Below are 15,858 nucleotides of genomic sequence, written 5' to 3'. Positions count from 1 at the left end.
GACGATATACGATAGAATGAATGTAAAACTAATGTTCTCCCATGTAAACTATCACATAATTCACAATAAAACATTTAAGAAAAAAATAAACATACTCCAATTGAACAGAATCACATGTACAATTTTGTGACAGATTATTTTACAGCTGTACTACCAATCCTACTTTTTCTGAGTTGTTCCTCCCTCATGAACATAAACTCACTGCCCTCCTAAGATTACATCTAATATTTTGAGTTGCTGCTGTCAATTTTCTCTCACATAGATACTTCTTAAAATAACATCATGCTCAAGGCATTATGTTATTTTGTTTTTCTTAAGCTAAGGTATTGTCTAGTTTTAAGGGTCACTATGGATTGGATTCGACTCAAGGGCAATTAATTTTAATTTCTTTGAGGAACCGTCACATGATTGGTTTTTACACAATGGCTATACCATTTTGCATTCCCATCAGCAATGGACAATGGTTCCAATATCCTCACATCCTTGTCAACACTTGTCACCTATTTTTGTTCTCTAGTGCTGCTTATAACAAACACAAGTGGATGGCTTTAAGAGACATAAATTGATTTTCTTACAATTTAGAAGGCTAGAAGCCAGAATGTTCCTTGGAAGCCAGGTTGGTGAGGCGTTCATCTCTCATATTTCAGACCTGTAATGAGGGGCCAGTTCCTGAAGGACATCATGTGTGGTGAAGTGGAGGGTCAGCAAAAAAAAAAAGACTCCCAAGGAGATGGACTGATCCAGTGGCAGCGCAGTGGGTTCAAATATAACACTTGCGAGGCTGGCACAGGACCAGGCAATGTTTGGTTCTGTTGTGTATATGGTCACTCTGGGATGGAACTGACTCCACTGCACCTAACAACAACAACGACAAGTCTGAATTGAAGGCGTCGACTTTAGGGAAGTCTGTCTCTGTCAGCTCAGGAGGAGCTGCTGCTCCTGGGTGATCTTCACGTGCTTACCATCTCTTCCCAGTGTGGCCTTTTGCAAGCTTGTGTTTAATCTTTTCAGTTCTGAAGAGACTGACTCTAGTTACACCCTACATCAATCTTGCCTTATTAACCTAACACAGCTTACTTTCAAATGGGATTATAACCACCTCCACAGAGGTTACGATTTACATTTTTGGGGAGCACAATTCAAACCATAACACAGCATTTCTGGGACAATTAGAAAAAAACAAACACAAATGTGCAAACCAGATTTCAATTTCCTCTCCACTGACATGAGACTTAAAACAGCAACAGGAAGATTTCTAGGTCAGTGTCAATATGTAGTCACAAATTACCAAGTAGTAACAAATTGGAGTGCACGGGTGTGTGATTTTGTGTTTTGGCTTGGGAGAGACACTGAAACATTCACAACATACAAGCCAAATCATAAAAATAAAATGAGACTTACAATCCCATCATTTAGAAAGAGTAGGATTTAGCTATGACATCTTGCAGATTTGTAATAGCCTGCCTTTTGCTTCAGCAGTTCTAAATAATACAAGTTCTAGAACGTATGTACAACTTTATTTTCCTTTTCCATGTCTGTAAGGGAAGCAATCCTGAATAAAACTTATTTTCAACAGAAGAAAACCCAAGGATTTATTAACAAACTTGGAAAACTGTAACAGGGGCATACACACTCAGATCTCATATTATTTATTAGGAATTAGGTAGTGATGACAAATAACTAATTCCTCATCTAAATATTTTCTTGTATTTTTCTTCAATTTAAAAGCATTTCAAAGAACAATGTTTACTAAGAACAGAATACTATTCTACCACTTAAAAGTAATCGAAGTTGGAAATCAGTACTGTAACCTACAGGTAAGAAGTAAAGAGGGTTAGAACTCTCAGTACTTACTCTGATACAATTTATTACACTACTGAAATGAAGAAGTAAAGACATTTTAAAAAAATTTATTTTATAGAAACTTATACTCTCCATATTAATACACCAATGGAACTGCCATATTTCTTCCTCTGAGGATAACATTTTCTATCTTTTTAAAACACTACATTTATATCTCAAAGATGACAGCTATCAGTGTGGATTGTACAACGTAAAAAAAGAAATATTTTCACAACTGGACCACTAAATATCATCACGATAAACATGGAAAAGAATGAAGTTGTCAAAGACTTCATTTTGCTTGATCCACAGTCAACACTTATGGAAGCAGCAGTCAAGAAATCAAAGGCTATATCGCATCAGGCAAATTTGAGGCAAAATATCTCTTCACTGTGTTAAAAGAACAAAGATAATCAGTTTGAGAACTAAGGTGTGCTTGACCCAAGTCATGGTATTTTCAATTGCTTGATATACATGTGTAAGTTGGATAATAAAGAAGGCTGTAGAAGAATTAATATATTTGAATTATGGTGTTGGAGAAGAATATTAAAAGTGCCATGAATTGCCAGAAGAACAAACAAAGCTGACTTGGAAGAAGAGCAGGCAGAATGCTCCTTAGAATTCAGATGGCCAGACTTTGTCTTAGACTTTGGACATGATGTTGAGAGACCAGTCCCTGGAGAAGGACATCATGCTTGGTAAAGTGGAGGGTCAGTAAAAAAGAGGAATATCCCCAATGAGATCAACTGACACAGTGGCTACAGCAATGGGTTCAAATGTAGCCATGATGAGGAAGGCACAGGACTGGATAGTGTTTTGTTCAGTTGTGCACAGAGTTGCTATGACTTGGAATTGACTTGATGGCAACTAAAAACAGCATTTATATCACCATCAAGAAGCTTCCCCGGACAGCTTCCCCTAATAAAAGAAATAGACCTATAAGGTAATTACAGGGGACAGGTTTTATATTTTGGACAAGTACTTATTTCAAAGAATCCATTTCCTAGACAGCTAACCTCAACATATCTCTGCAATCTTTATTCCAAAAACACTCTTACTGCAAAGTCAATTTTTCTGAAGCATAAGACAGTAATTTCAAATCCACTGATCTAAGGGATGATGTCTTTATTCTGGGGATACATCCTAAAACGACACATTTTTAAATCTCCACTGATTCCTTAAACCTACCCTGATGTTTTTAACAACCATTTAAGGGAGCAACATAAACATTTCCTGCACTTTGATTTTCTTCTTTTTAAGTTCAAAATAAGCTTATAAAGGTTTTTTTTTTAAAAACAAACAAAAGAAAAACCTATTTTTTTCTATTATTAAAGGATCGACTTGAAAATTAACTAATTTTTATCTGTACTTTAAAACATGCAACAATTTATATCAAATGCCTAAATGATCACAAGATTTCATTGATTTATAATCTAAAAAATATATCTCGAGATAATTTTATTGATTTAATTAGATTCTTGAGCAACAACTATTTACTGACACGATTTTTTTAGCCTTTTTATTGTAAATTGAGTGAAGGTTTACAGATCATTTTTACATTCAGCAAATCAAGACACTTCATTTCATCTCAATGACTGCAATCCCTTCAGTGAACATGACTCGTCTCACTTCTCCCTTTATTTCTTATTTCCATTCTTCCTCCTCTCCCAACTCTTCTGAACTTTGTCCATGAGTAAATACTGCCCTTTAGACCTTGAATGGTTAGCCATTCTATGGTGAGGATTCCTCACTAGTGTTGTTGTTCTGCCCTATATACTTCTCTATTGCTAAGCTGAAAATTGAACCACAGGGGTGAGCTCAGTTTCAGACCTGAAAGGTGGTCAGAGGGTATATATAGTCTTAGGGTTTCACTAGTCTCTAGCTGACCAGTAAAACTGGTCTTTTTATGATTTTGAGTTTTATTCCACATTTTCTCCCACTTTATCCAGAATCTTCTAATGTGATCCCTTTCAGAGCAGTTCGTAGTGGTAGTCAGGTACAGACTGATGTTCATGTGGTCCAATAGTCCACTGGACTAATTGTTCCAATTGTCTTAAATTTTCATCAGTCGTCTTTCCTCCAAATGGGGAGAGACCCACAGTTGCACCTTAGATGGTCACTCATGAACTTTTATGATCCTAGCTGCTCCTTACCAAAATAGGATGTTGAACATGGTTTTGGTGGACTATGTTATACTGGCATAATTATTAATTGAAAATAAATTTCCAAATCCTCAAAGTAAGAACTAGAGGACTCTGAGATCAATCAATAATCTCTATGAAGTCAAGACTTACATGGTGAACGCATGCTCCAGGTGTACAGCCCCTCTTCTTTACTCTTCAGAGCAACAAGACAAGAGTTATTCCCATCTCCATTTCACAAGGGGAAACAGCTTCAGAGAGGGTAATGGCTTGCAAGAACGTACAATTTTTTAGAGAGTTATTTAACTCTATACTTGGCTGACAAGTAGAGCCATAATCTTATATTCTTTTGACTACATCATGATGCATCACAAAAACATGAAATGTCTCATTACATAAAGTAGAAGGCAAGTCTCTTTTAGAAGGTGAACACAATTTGTTCTATTGCCACTAGATGCCATCTTAGACATTTAAGTTTCCCAAAAATAACCTGTAAAGTCTTTTAAAACCAAACAATAGCTTAGCTTAACTAGTAAAGACTGTCTGCCTAGAGTATTGTGCTTTTTTAAGACCTATATATACATACAAGTCAGATCACAACAGCAACTGAAATGATTAGACAGGATACTCCAGGGCATCGACTTTATGGTAACGGGGGAGGAGTAACTCTGAAGAGCAGAGGGAGGATAACTGCACCACGTGACGAGCACAGTGTCACTGAGCTGTATATGGAGAAAGAGTTGAATTGGTGTATATTTTGTTACGTATATTCTTAACAAGGACAACAAACAAATGATTAGGAAATAAAACCTCAAAAAACATTAATGTTTCTTGATTATGATGATTCATAAAAGGAAAAGCTGGTAAAGGTATTAGACTATAAGTCATTTTTTCGAGGTAATTTTAATTTATATACCAGGTAGTCTATGAATGTCGAGAAATCCAGTCGAATGTTCATTTTATAAACAGTGATGACTAAATAATTATATTTTTAATAAATTGTAAATCACATTAATAAAATAACATTAAATTGAATAATCACAATTACTGAGTAAGTTATAATACTCCTTCCTCTAAGTATAGATTAATAAAGAAAATATATACATACACACACAGAGTAACACCAAAAGGAGAGATTATTTTTTCTTTTAGTAAATACTTGTGTCCTTGAGAATTTGGAAAACAGCATATATTCAAAATATGAAGCACATATTTTCTAGTACGTTGTGATAAATCTAAAGTATGAATTTTCCTTAGTCATCTCTTTTTTGCAGCTGAGCTGTTGAGTCAATTAGTCTTAAACAATGACAAAGAAATACACAGAACAGAGTAGGAAAATAATGTTTCAAACTATCAATATTTTATTTAACAAAAGCAATAAATGAGACATTTCTAAATCTTATAATAGTGTACTTAATATAAAAATAAAGAATTCTCCAAAATCTGTACTAAAAATACAAATTTTATGGACCAGAAGTACAGAGAATTTTTATTTTAAATTTCAGTCACCCAAAACAGCAGCTTGTGGTCTCCTCCAATTGCACACAGTGGGAGAGTTCTATGCCAGGAAAGACCAGATCCAACAGCTACAGAGCCAGTGAGGACGGGCTACAAAACATGTGAAAAGTTAAAGCAGCTCAGTGAATCCCCCAAGTTAATAAGTAAACATAAACTTTCAAAACTAAGAAATGCACTGCTAAATTAACTGTGTTTGCGGTGGAAACAATTTTAAATAAAGAAGGAAATGCAAAAGCAGAAGAGATAAACTGCATCTTCACTGAATACTGGCAAAAAAATATGCTAACACTGTTGAATTTAAGTATCAAAATCCACCGTCTCTTTCCAATTCAAGCAGATAGCAGACATTCATAAATGTTTCTAGCTAACATATTTGAAAATCTGAGGCTACGAGTGGAAAAGTAGAAAAGATAGATTGAAAAACACATACACCACAAAACATTTCCACATTACCTGAGGGTGCCCTAAGTGGTGAATTTGAAACTGGCTTGACATTTTTCCAGGATAGCCAGTTGTAGCAAACAAGCTTTCACTAACTGTGGACCACCTAAGACAAACAATAGCATCAAAATAGGTATGGTTTCCTAAGCAAATATTTTTTTAAGTATAAAAGCAACAATTTTATAACTCTCAATATGGCTTTACAATTAGAAAGGCAACTAACTATATGAGAAGGCTTCAAAAGTTCATGGAAAAATTCCATTATCATGCATGTATATAAACTGAAATATGTCCTTTACAAACCACATTGAACATTCTTAATAAACATAGTGATCCACTTGTGAGTAAATTTCTTGGGATGACATAAACACCCAGAATATTTAAGTATACAGGAACGCTGGACATTGTAGCAGCAAATCACCAACAAGTGTTTACAAAGCTCCAGTGACATACCCAGGACTGTTCTAAGTGCAAGCAGGGGAAATATAGGAAAAACGATTCCTTGACAAAAAATAGTTAAAAATCCTGTTGATATTTTTAGATATGGAGGACACTACTGGTTGGTCTACAACAGCCAGCTGCTCTTCTTCCATGGTAACTGAGTTCTAGCATTGTTCAGATAGCTGTGTGTCTTACTTGGGAGGAGAAGCACATCTGGCTTAAGGCAATCATAGCAACTGCCAATAAAGAAACTTCCTTTCCTCTCATTCTGGGCAATGCAGCAAGGGGTTATGATGCCTGAGAGTTTGGTAGCTCAGGACCATGTGATTGAGGATGGCTGAGGAGAAAGATGAAAGGCTCTGAGCTTTCACTGCATCGATAAGCACTGAACTACTGTGAGACTGACTCCCCTAGACTTTGTGTGAGTACTACAGCTCATTGATCTACAAATGCCCATTTGCCCATATTTGTGAAATCAAGATGCGTCTTATAATTTAGGTTTTCTTCTATTTATTGTTGTTAAGTGTCACCGAGTTGGTTCCGACTTATAATGACCCTGTGTAGGGTTTCTGAGGAGCAGCTGGTTGAATTTGAACCGCCGACTTTGAAGTTCAAATCGACCTTGTGGTTGAATGCTTATCTGACAGTGCCACACCAGGACTCCTTTCTCATATTTGTTGTTGTTAAGTGCTGTAGAGTCAGTTCTGACCCAGAGCGACCCTGTATAGGGTTTTCAAGGAACAGGTGGTGACTTTTAACTTCCAACCTTGTTGTGCAAACCAACCTTGAGGTGAATGCTTAACGGGGCACATAAAATAAGGTGTTCACAAGTGGCACAGTTTTATGTGAGATCATTTAGATTTGATGAAATGAGTTGTTGTTAAGTACCACTGAGCCATTTCTAATACACAGTGACCTTGTATAGGGTTTCTGAGAAGCTGCCAGTGGGTTTGAAACAGCAGCCTTGCAGTTTGCTGTCCAGTGCTACGATTCCACAACAGGAAAATGTGGTATATAATAAATGTTCCACTGGTTTTAGTCACTTTTAGTTGGGATTCCTGTCACTTAAAGCTGAAAGAAGCCTAATGAATATCCTATATAATAGTGAAAAACATAAAGGCAGACTTGTATGTTAGTTTAAGTGAAAAAAAGCCACAAATATATAATTTATAGCATATTCCCATTTACAACATAGTATGTTGATATGTAAATGCATGGCTCTATCTACAATCACACCTTTATCAGCATAGCAAAATATTAGAAAGGATATGTTCTAAATTATTGGGGTGGTCTTAGTGAAGTAGCAACATACTTTTTTTTCACAAAAATTTTCAAAGAAAATATCACCTTTTCCCCCAGAACAAAATAATTAAAGCAAAAATTCTGTTGTTGTGTGTTAACTTAGGAGAGCAGAAACAACTATTTAGGAAACAAACAAATAAAAAGCCCAGTACAAAAGGAAGGATTGGAAAATATTCTAGGGTAGCAGCATAGCACACAGTCACCATAAAAAAAGAAGAAAAAGGTGATTAACTCCAACTAGAATAATATATTACCTGAATAAGTAAGCACGATCCAAATGGATAGGTCTCTTCTCTTGAGGATAACTAAAAGAAAACAGTTTGCATTTTATGAATTATGTCTTAGGCTCAAGTAGGTAAACAAATTAAAATTTAAAAGGTATTTTCTCTTTAAAGAACACAATGTCCAATGTACCTAAGCTGTAATAAAACGTCAAATAACACTACGTTGAAAGAGATAAAATATGGTAGAGACATCAACGTGACTTAGCACTCAGGACACCCTTGTTCAACAGGGTCAGTGTTTTCCTTTCATTCCCAACATAAGTAAATATCACTTAGATCACAGATTTCCTTCTCTGCATTGTCCTTTCTGAGATACTACCAAGTGAATCCGCAAAGTACGGGTACCCATATCTGTGATGCAAAAGGTCCCCAGCTCTGCTCTTCTCCAGGGAGAGACTTGATTGGGTTCTACAGTGAGGCTCAGTATACAAGGACAGCTCAGTGGGTCATCCAGCAATAGTGACTGAGTTCTTGTAAACAATAAAACAAATATACTAAGGAAGTACCTGGACTGAGTAATATCCCAAATGATCCAGTCATTCCCGGCAACAGCCCCAACTTTAAAGGTGTTTTTCAAGCACCAATGTGCTGACATCAGTGGTATCTGTTCCGATTCAAGAGACAAAATAGCCTGCTGGGCAATAAGATCATAGAATCGGATTGTTCCACTCTTCTCTGCGACCATCAGCTGAAAGACAGAAAAGTACCACTGAGCCATCTATCTCACTAGTCAAATCCGAGAAGGAGGCAGAGTCTACGAGACACAGCAATCCCTGAACATCTGCATCAGTTACAAAGGGGAGATAACATGAAAGGAAATAAGTAAGTCAACATACAAATAACCCACTCTGAAAAACAGAAAACTGGCAAAATCCTCAAAAAAGTTAAGTATCATTTTAAATGATGATGCATGCATACTTGAAAGAGATCAACCTCATGTTCATTCTGGAAAAAGTTATCATTAAGAGTGTCTAGAAAGGATAATGTGTTTCTCAATAGAGACATGTTTATGTGTTATCTTATGTGCTTAGGAAATTTTATTTCCTGAATGGAAGGCAGTCTGGGACAATGAAAGAACATAGATGTCCTGGGCAGCAGGGTGATTCCAATATTTACAAAGCTCAGAGATTCTGCCAAGTTTCAAGGTCTTCATTTTGAAAATGGAGATGTGTGGGTAAGAATAGCTACGTTGTAGGATTGGTGTGATGATTAAATGTGCAAGCTATATAAAGCACCTAGTACAATGCTTGATGCATAGTTATAACTTAATCAATACTAGCTACTATTCCATTAATATTTCTTTGGTTCTAAGACATGGAAGCCCTGGATAGTACAAATGGTTAATATGTTCCTGATAATCCAGAGGTACCTCAGAAGAAATGCCTGATAATTTATTTCTAAAAAATCAGTCAATGAAAACCGTATGAAGCACAGTTTAACTCTGATACAAATGGGGTCTCCATAACACCGATTTAAAATGCTCAAAGGAATTAATCACATACAAATGGGGTCTCCATAACACCGATTTAAAATGCTCAAAGGAATTAATCACATACAAATGGGGTCTCCATAACACCGATTTAAAATGCTCAAAGGAATTAATCACATACAAATGGGGTCTCCATAACACCGATTTAAAATGCTCAAAGGAATTAATCACACACTTGATATCTATGAAATGCACAAATTGTAATATATCATTAACTGCACATATTAATAATAAAATAAATCCAAATTTTACAATAAATAAATTCCTATTTATGAACTCAGTTATAGTGGCATCATTATTTTAGGAGTTTTCAGAGATAATGATGTCTAATATAGAGAGGGCACAGGATGCACCCTAATGACAGGTGAAATGTATGTCTCCTAGTGACAATGAAGGAAAAATGAAACGATCTAGTAAAGTCTGTGTACAGAGAAGAAATCAAAGACAATTTTAGGATTTTGAATTTTTGCAATTTAGAGCAGAACTTCCAAATACTCTGAAGTTATGAGGAAGAGGAACTGAAGATGAAAGTCACAGGTGACAGGTTCAAGACATTTAGAAATGGCAGATGTGAAGAAGAGAGTTTACGGGGAAGTAGAAGAATGCAAAGGCTAAGAGCAAGAACCATAGAACCAAGCTGCCTGGGTTCAAATGTCATTCCTTTTGATCTGTAGCTTGGCTTCCTTAATTGTGTAACACAATGACATACATGAAATTCTGACACAGGGGTTGGCATATAGTAAGCACCATACAGATGTGGAGGAGCCATGGTGGTCTGAACCCATCAAACACTTTGTGAGAGAAAGATGTGGCAGTCTGCTTCTGTAAAGATGACATTTCTACTATGCTCTAAAGGCTTGATTTTTTAAAAAAGGTAAATGTTTACTATGTTTACTATGATTAATCCAGGTTTATCTTTTTTGTACAAGTCTGAAGACAAGTCAAAGATAAGCACCAATGAAAAGAGGTATGAAGACAGATGTAGGGTGTGGCAGTAGGCTTCTGAAGGAACTGGCATGAACTCTAGAGGGCAACTGTAGGATTAACTTTAAGATGAACTTCTGGGGAAAGAGACAATAAAATAAAAAGAGTGAAGCATAGTCTGGCAAATGAGGATGCTCTGTTGAATGGCTTCTATCTTCCCAATGAAATAAGAAATAAGGCCATCTACTGACAGTAAGAACTCGTAGCGTACTCTGAGTACTATAGAAAATTCTATCCTGTTTAAATAGGAGTACAGCACCATCACAGCTAGCATGGATTTTCCTTAGGATACTGATGCCTTCTATTTATACCCATGACTTCAAGTTTGAAAAAATTTAAATACTAGAATATTGCTATTAGTATGCCATAATTTTCAGACTTTAACTGCCAAAGGGCAGGAAAAATAAACTCTGAGTAAATGCTATTTGGGGATGATGGTTGTCAAGTCAAAACAATTACAGAGAAACTTTTATTTTTAAGGAATAGATATCTAGACGAATCCAAACGCAATGTGTCAATTATAACCTCTGAGGTGAAAAAGTCATTCCATACCCTCCTGGAGGTGTGCATGTATCACATCTGTGTTATGTCTTTTCAGCTCGATAAAAAAATCTAAGTTATAAATATCAACCTTGTAAGTTTCTTCAGGGTGCCAGCATACACTCATTCCAGGGGAACGGAGAGCAAAATGAGCTGTTTGAACTCCTTCCAAGTCCCAAATCCTAAAAAACCAAAACCAACAAAGGTATAATTTAACTATTTTTATGTATCACTACTAAAAATTTCTAATTTTCATGTATTATTCAAATCTATTAACTAGAGCTTATAAAGTAGATACATGTAGTTAAAACATATCTTTTAAAGGAAATTATTATACTGATTTTAGAACATATCCAATTATTCTAACTAGCCTAACACAGTAATACAGTGCAGTGGCTATATTAGACTACATACATACTCAATCCTGACCTTACACAGTAATACAGTGTAGTGACTATATTGGTGGATGGTGGTTATGTGCTGTGGAGTCGATTCCAACTCATAGTGACCCTTATAGGGTTTCTGAGGATGTAAATCTTTACGGGAACATTGTTCTTCCATGTAGGGACTGGTAGTTTCAAACTGCTTACCTTTAGACTACGTATATACTCAATCTGGAAGTTTCTAGGTCACTAATCAGGTTGTTCTTCAGTAATCATTTAACAATACTTTCTACCAGTTACACCCAAAAAACAACAACAGTGCTCTCCTTTTCAGCAATAACATGTAAGAGAGCTGATATGATGTGATATGAATTTGGGGAGATACCCATTCTTCCTATTTCTGGGCTTCCCCTCCAGTATCTATTTACTTCCTATTTTATACATTTCTGTTCTGGTGTACTTCTCTAATGTCTTCCCACTCAGAGGCCGGATATGATAGCTGTCAGATTAAGGGTGGGTTAAAGGAACGGGCAAGGAGCCCTGGTAGAGTTGGGCTGTTAACTGCAAAGTTTGCAGTTCATCTCTACCAGCTACTCACTGGAGAAAGGTGAGGCTTTTTGCTCCTGTAAAGCTTTACAGCCTCCAAAAATGATATACAGGGTCACTACAATGGACTCAAGCATGGAAACAATGGTGAGATTGGCCCAAGATCGGGCAGTATTTCGTTCTGCTGTGCATAAGGTTGTTATAAGTCGGTATGGACACGCTGGCACCTAACAACAACAACTTGCGTTAAAACTGACTTGACGGCAATCAAGCACTTCCAAAAGAATAGCCACCTGGTTCCTCGCATCCTCTCTCTCCTTAATTCTTAAAATTCATGATGCACTACACCACAAGGTCGGTGATACAATGCACTTAGCATGATATCATTAAAAATGTCCAGATTTACTAAAAAAAAAAGGGTTCAAACTCACCAGCTGCTCCTTGGCAACTGTATACAGGGTTGCTATGATTTGGAAACAACTCGACAGCACTTAACAACAGGAAAGACCAGGTTCCTCATTGGTATGTCTCTACCATCCCAGTTTACTCCCTATTCCCAGAGTGGTAACCAAAATTCAGAAATCTTAACTATGGGACTTTATTGTAAGAAGTATTATACCAATCCAGCGAGCTTTCTGGTTCACTCTCTACATTCAATCACTGTTGTATCATGGGCCTGGAGTGGGACAGAGTTAGCATACCAGGAGATGGTGAATCGGTGGGCGACTGGCAAAATGTCTTCAGAATTCTGGTCCGTAACAACTGAACACATCTATTAGCATATCCTGAACTTTGTCTTTGAGGTTTTATAGTTCCTATTTCATTAGAGACCATAGAAAAATTTCAACAAATGTAAAGAGTGTATTTTTTAAAGAGGAGTAAAAATTTATTTCTAGGAAAAGTAACATTTATTGGATATCGTAAATAATTGGTGGCAAACAACATTTCAAGTGTTTTTTTGTCCCTACAGAAATTATAAGGTCTCCAATCCTGAAATGGCTTAACACAGTGGCTGCAAATCTGGGTTCATAAACCAAAAGCTAAAGTGAAAAGCGAGAAACACTGTCAACTGATGGTACATGGAGGGGATTATAATCATTGTAATGAAATAAGGTGTATGATTTGTTGAATGTAAAAATGATGATCTGCTCTGTAAACTTTCACTCAATCCACAATAAAACCCTTAAAAAAATACATAAAATATTAAAATGTATGAAGACATGTACCCAGTCTAACAGGTATGGATAACTAGTATTTATTATTTCATTCTAACCTGTCTCCTGTGAATGAAGTTCGTTTTTCCATCAGTCTCTTTTTGTATTTTTATATTACATTTATACTGCTTTCCTTAGCATTGTATTATTAAAAATTTCCAGATTTATTTAAAAAAAGGGCTCAAACATGACAGGACTATGAAGATGGTATATGACCAGGTAGTGCTTCGTTCTGTTGTAGACAGGGTTGCTAAGAGTCAGAACCGACTCAATGTCACTTAATGGCAACTCTTTTCTCCTGACAAATAATGCTGTTCAATCTTCATTTACTATCAAGGGAAATAATCACAATTTAACTGAAGAGGGAAATCACATTTACTAAAGGTTTATATACTTGTGTTTTACCCCTCACATGATGTTGTTCATGGCTACTTGGAGATTTCTTTCTATTGCTTTTTTAAAAATAAAGGGCTGGACTACCATATATTTTACCCCTATTGATAAAGAAGAATTGGTCTGGAAAATTCAGTGATTTCAACAAGAGAATGTTCAGAACCATTCCATTCTTTTGATTCTGTTCTTAGATGTATTTCATTTTTGTTGGCTACTATATAATAAAGTTGAGCAAATACATACCAGAATATTTTAATATATATTTTTTCCTTTTAAGTGACGAGAGCAAAAGAAGTGGGATTTGTAAAACATGGATAAAGATATACATAAAGACAGGGCAATTAATACTGCATATTTCTGGCCAAGATGCCAAATTTTAGTCTAATTTTTAAATAACATTTTACTCAGAATAAAACCCAACACCTTTCTTTTTAATCTGACTTAAAAATGTGAGCATGATCTAGATTACTTTTCAGGAGACTGACTATATACAATGACTTATGGTTTATAATTACATGCTTATTCAATACTTCTCAGTAGTTGCATAATCCAAATACTAAACATGCAAAATATAACAAATTGGGCTGAAATGAGTTATCATAACTAAATTAGCTACAGATGGCCCAATTGAAGTTGTTAAGTCGTGCTTCCCCTTTTTGATAGATTCCATAATTAAGCTCTCCTCAAATGCTTTTTAGAGTCCAAGTCTTTTCTCGGTGTCTATGACATGGCTCATCTAGTTAATATTAGTTCCACAGATAAAGTCACTTTCTTGGGGATGGGGTGGTGATTTTTTAAAGTATTCCTTACAAAATAAAAACAGAAAGCTCGTAAATGTACAGCTCAAAGAGAACGCACTCAGAAAGAACAACACCCAAATTAAGGAAACAGATTATTTCCAGTCATCTTATTTCTCCTAGTAACAATTCCTTGTTCCTCACAAGAGGAACTCACTCTCTGACTGCCTAGAGCTTAGCTTTGCCTATACTTGATCACAAAATTGTAATCACATGGTATGATGATGATTTTTCTGGGGGTCGGGATTCTGTCATTCACCATTAGATTCCGTGACATTTACTAACACTGTTTGCAGGTTGTACTCTATTCCTTCTCACTGCTGTAGACAGTGATTAAGGACACTGCAATAGACTCACTGTATTCTACTGCTTAAAGGTCATTCCAATTGTTGATCATTGCAAATAATGCCACTACAAACCTTTTGATATATGTCTTTTAGTGAACACATACACATAGAATCCTAGCCCTGCCACGTATTGTTGTTAAGTGCCATGGAGGAGGTTCCAACTCACAGCAATCCTATATAGAGTTTCCAAGGAGTGGCTGGTGGGTTTGAACCATCAACCTTGTGGTTCAAACCAACCTTGCAATCGAGTGCTTAACCTGCAGTGCCACACCAGGACATACTTAAAAATGAACTGTTGGATCATGTGTTATGAAAATATTCAGTCTTAGCAGACAGTCAAACAGTTTTCAAAAATTAGTTGTACCTCATATTTCTTTTAAATTACAAAATGCAAAAGTCTAAACTTTCTCTTATTTCTGATAAAAACAATCTTAAACCATTTACTTATCTGAGTGGCAAAGGTTGTTTTTTTTAAGTGTTGTAGAGTCAGTTCCGATTCATTGTGACCCTGCATAGGGTTTTCAAGACTTTAAATCTTTTGTGGGAGCAGAAAGAGCCATCTTTTTCCTGAGGAACGAACTCAAGCCTTGGATCTTGTGGCTCATAGTCCAGTGCTTATCGTATGGAGCAACTGTACTTCCCATGGCAAAAGCTTTTCAACTGATGTTACTTGTAACACAGATTTCTCAAATCATCCATTTTCTTACATTTTTGTTATTTTCATGTACCTGTGGTTATGCTGATATGATAAGCACTGGACTGTTAATCACAAAGTCAGCAGTTCAAACCCACCAGTTGCTCCATGGGAGAAAAAGTAGACTATCTGCTCCTGTGAAGATTTACCGCTTTGGAAACAGTCTATGGGATGATGTGCTAGACTGCAAGGTATGTAGTTCCAACTCACCATCCACTTCTCGGGAACCTTACACAGGGTTGGTCTGTATGAGTCATAACTCGTAACCACTACGCTACCAGAGCTCCTAAACAACATAATGGTTACGAATCGGGCTGCGAACCGCAAGGTCAGCAGTTCGAAACTACCAGTTGCTCCGTGGGAGAAAGACAAGGCGTTCTACTCCTGTAAAGATTTACAGCCTTGGAAACCCCCGCACAGGGTCACTATGAGGTGGAACTGACTCCACGGCACACAGCCACCATCAAAAGAAGTATAATGGAGCCAGGTTAAACTATCTTCA

At 36.4% G+C, this 15,858-nt stretch overlaps 1 protein-coding gene across 1 annotated transcript in view; it reads right to left on the bottom strand.

Moving 5' to 3' along the window:
- Window positions 1-5,326: 5,326 nt before the first annotated feature.
- The window catches only part of NUP37 (nucleoporin 37kDa), a 78,014-nt gene continuing 67,482 nt past the window's right edge, over window positions 5,327-15,858 (bottom strand). Inside the window, exons 5-9 of the mRNA XM_006871092.1 lie at window positions 11,074-11,164; window positions 8,476-8,657; window positions 7,940-7,990; window positions 5,955-6,048; window positions 5,327-5,591 (exon numbers count right to left, since the gene is read on the bottom strand). Of these exons, the coding sequence (XP_006871154.1) occupies window positions 5,478-5,591; window positions 5,955-6,048; window positions 7,940-7,990; window positions 8,476-8,657; window positions 11,074-11,164 (532 nt within the window). The 3' untranslated portion in view covers window positions 5,327-5,477. The remainder of the gene's footprint in view (window positions 5,592-5,954; window positions 6,049-7,939; window positions 7,991-8,475; window positions 8,658-11,073; window positions 11,165-15,858) is intronic.

This window comes from Chrysochloris asiatica, unplaced genomic scaffold (genome assembly GCF_000296735.1).
Source record: "Chrysochloris asiatica unplaced genomic scaffold, ChrAsi1.0 scaffold00160, whole genome shotgun sequence".
Lineage (NCBI taxonomy): Eukaryota > Metazoa > Chordata > Mammalia > Afrosoricida > Chrysochloridae > Chrysochloris > Chrysochloris asiatica.
Note: the sequence above shows the minus strand (reverse complement) of the source record. Positions and strands in the feature narration are given on the sequence as shown.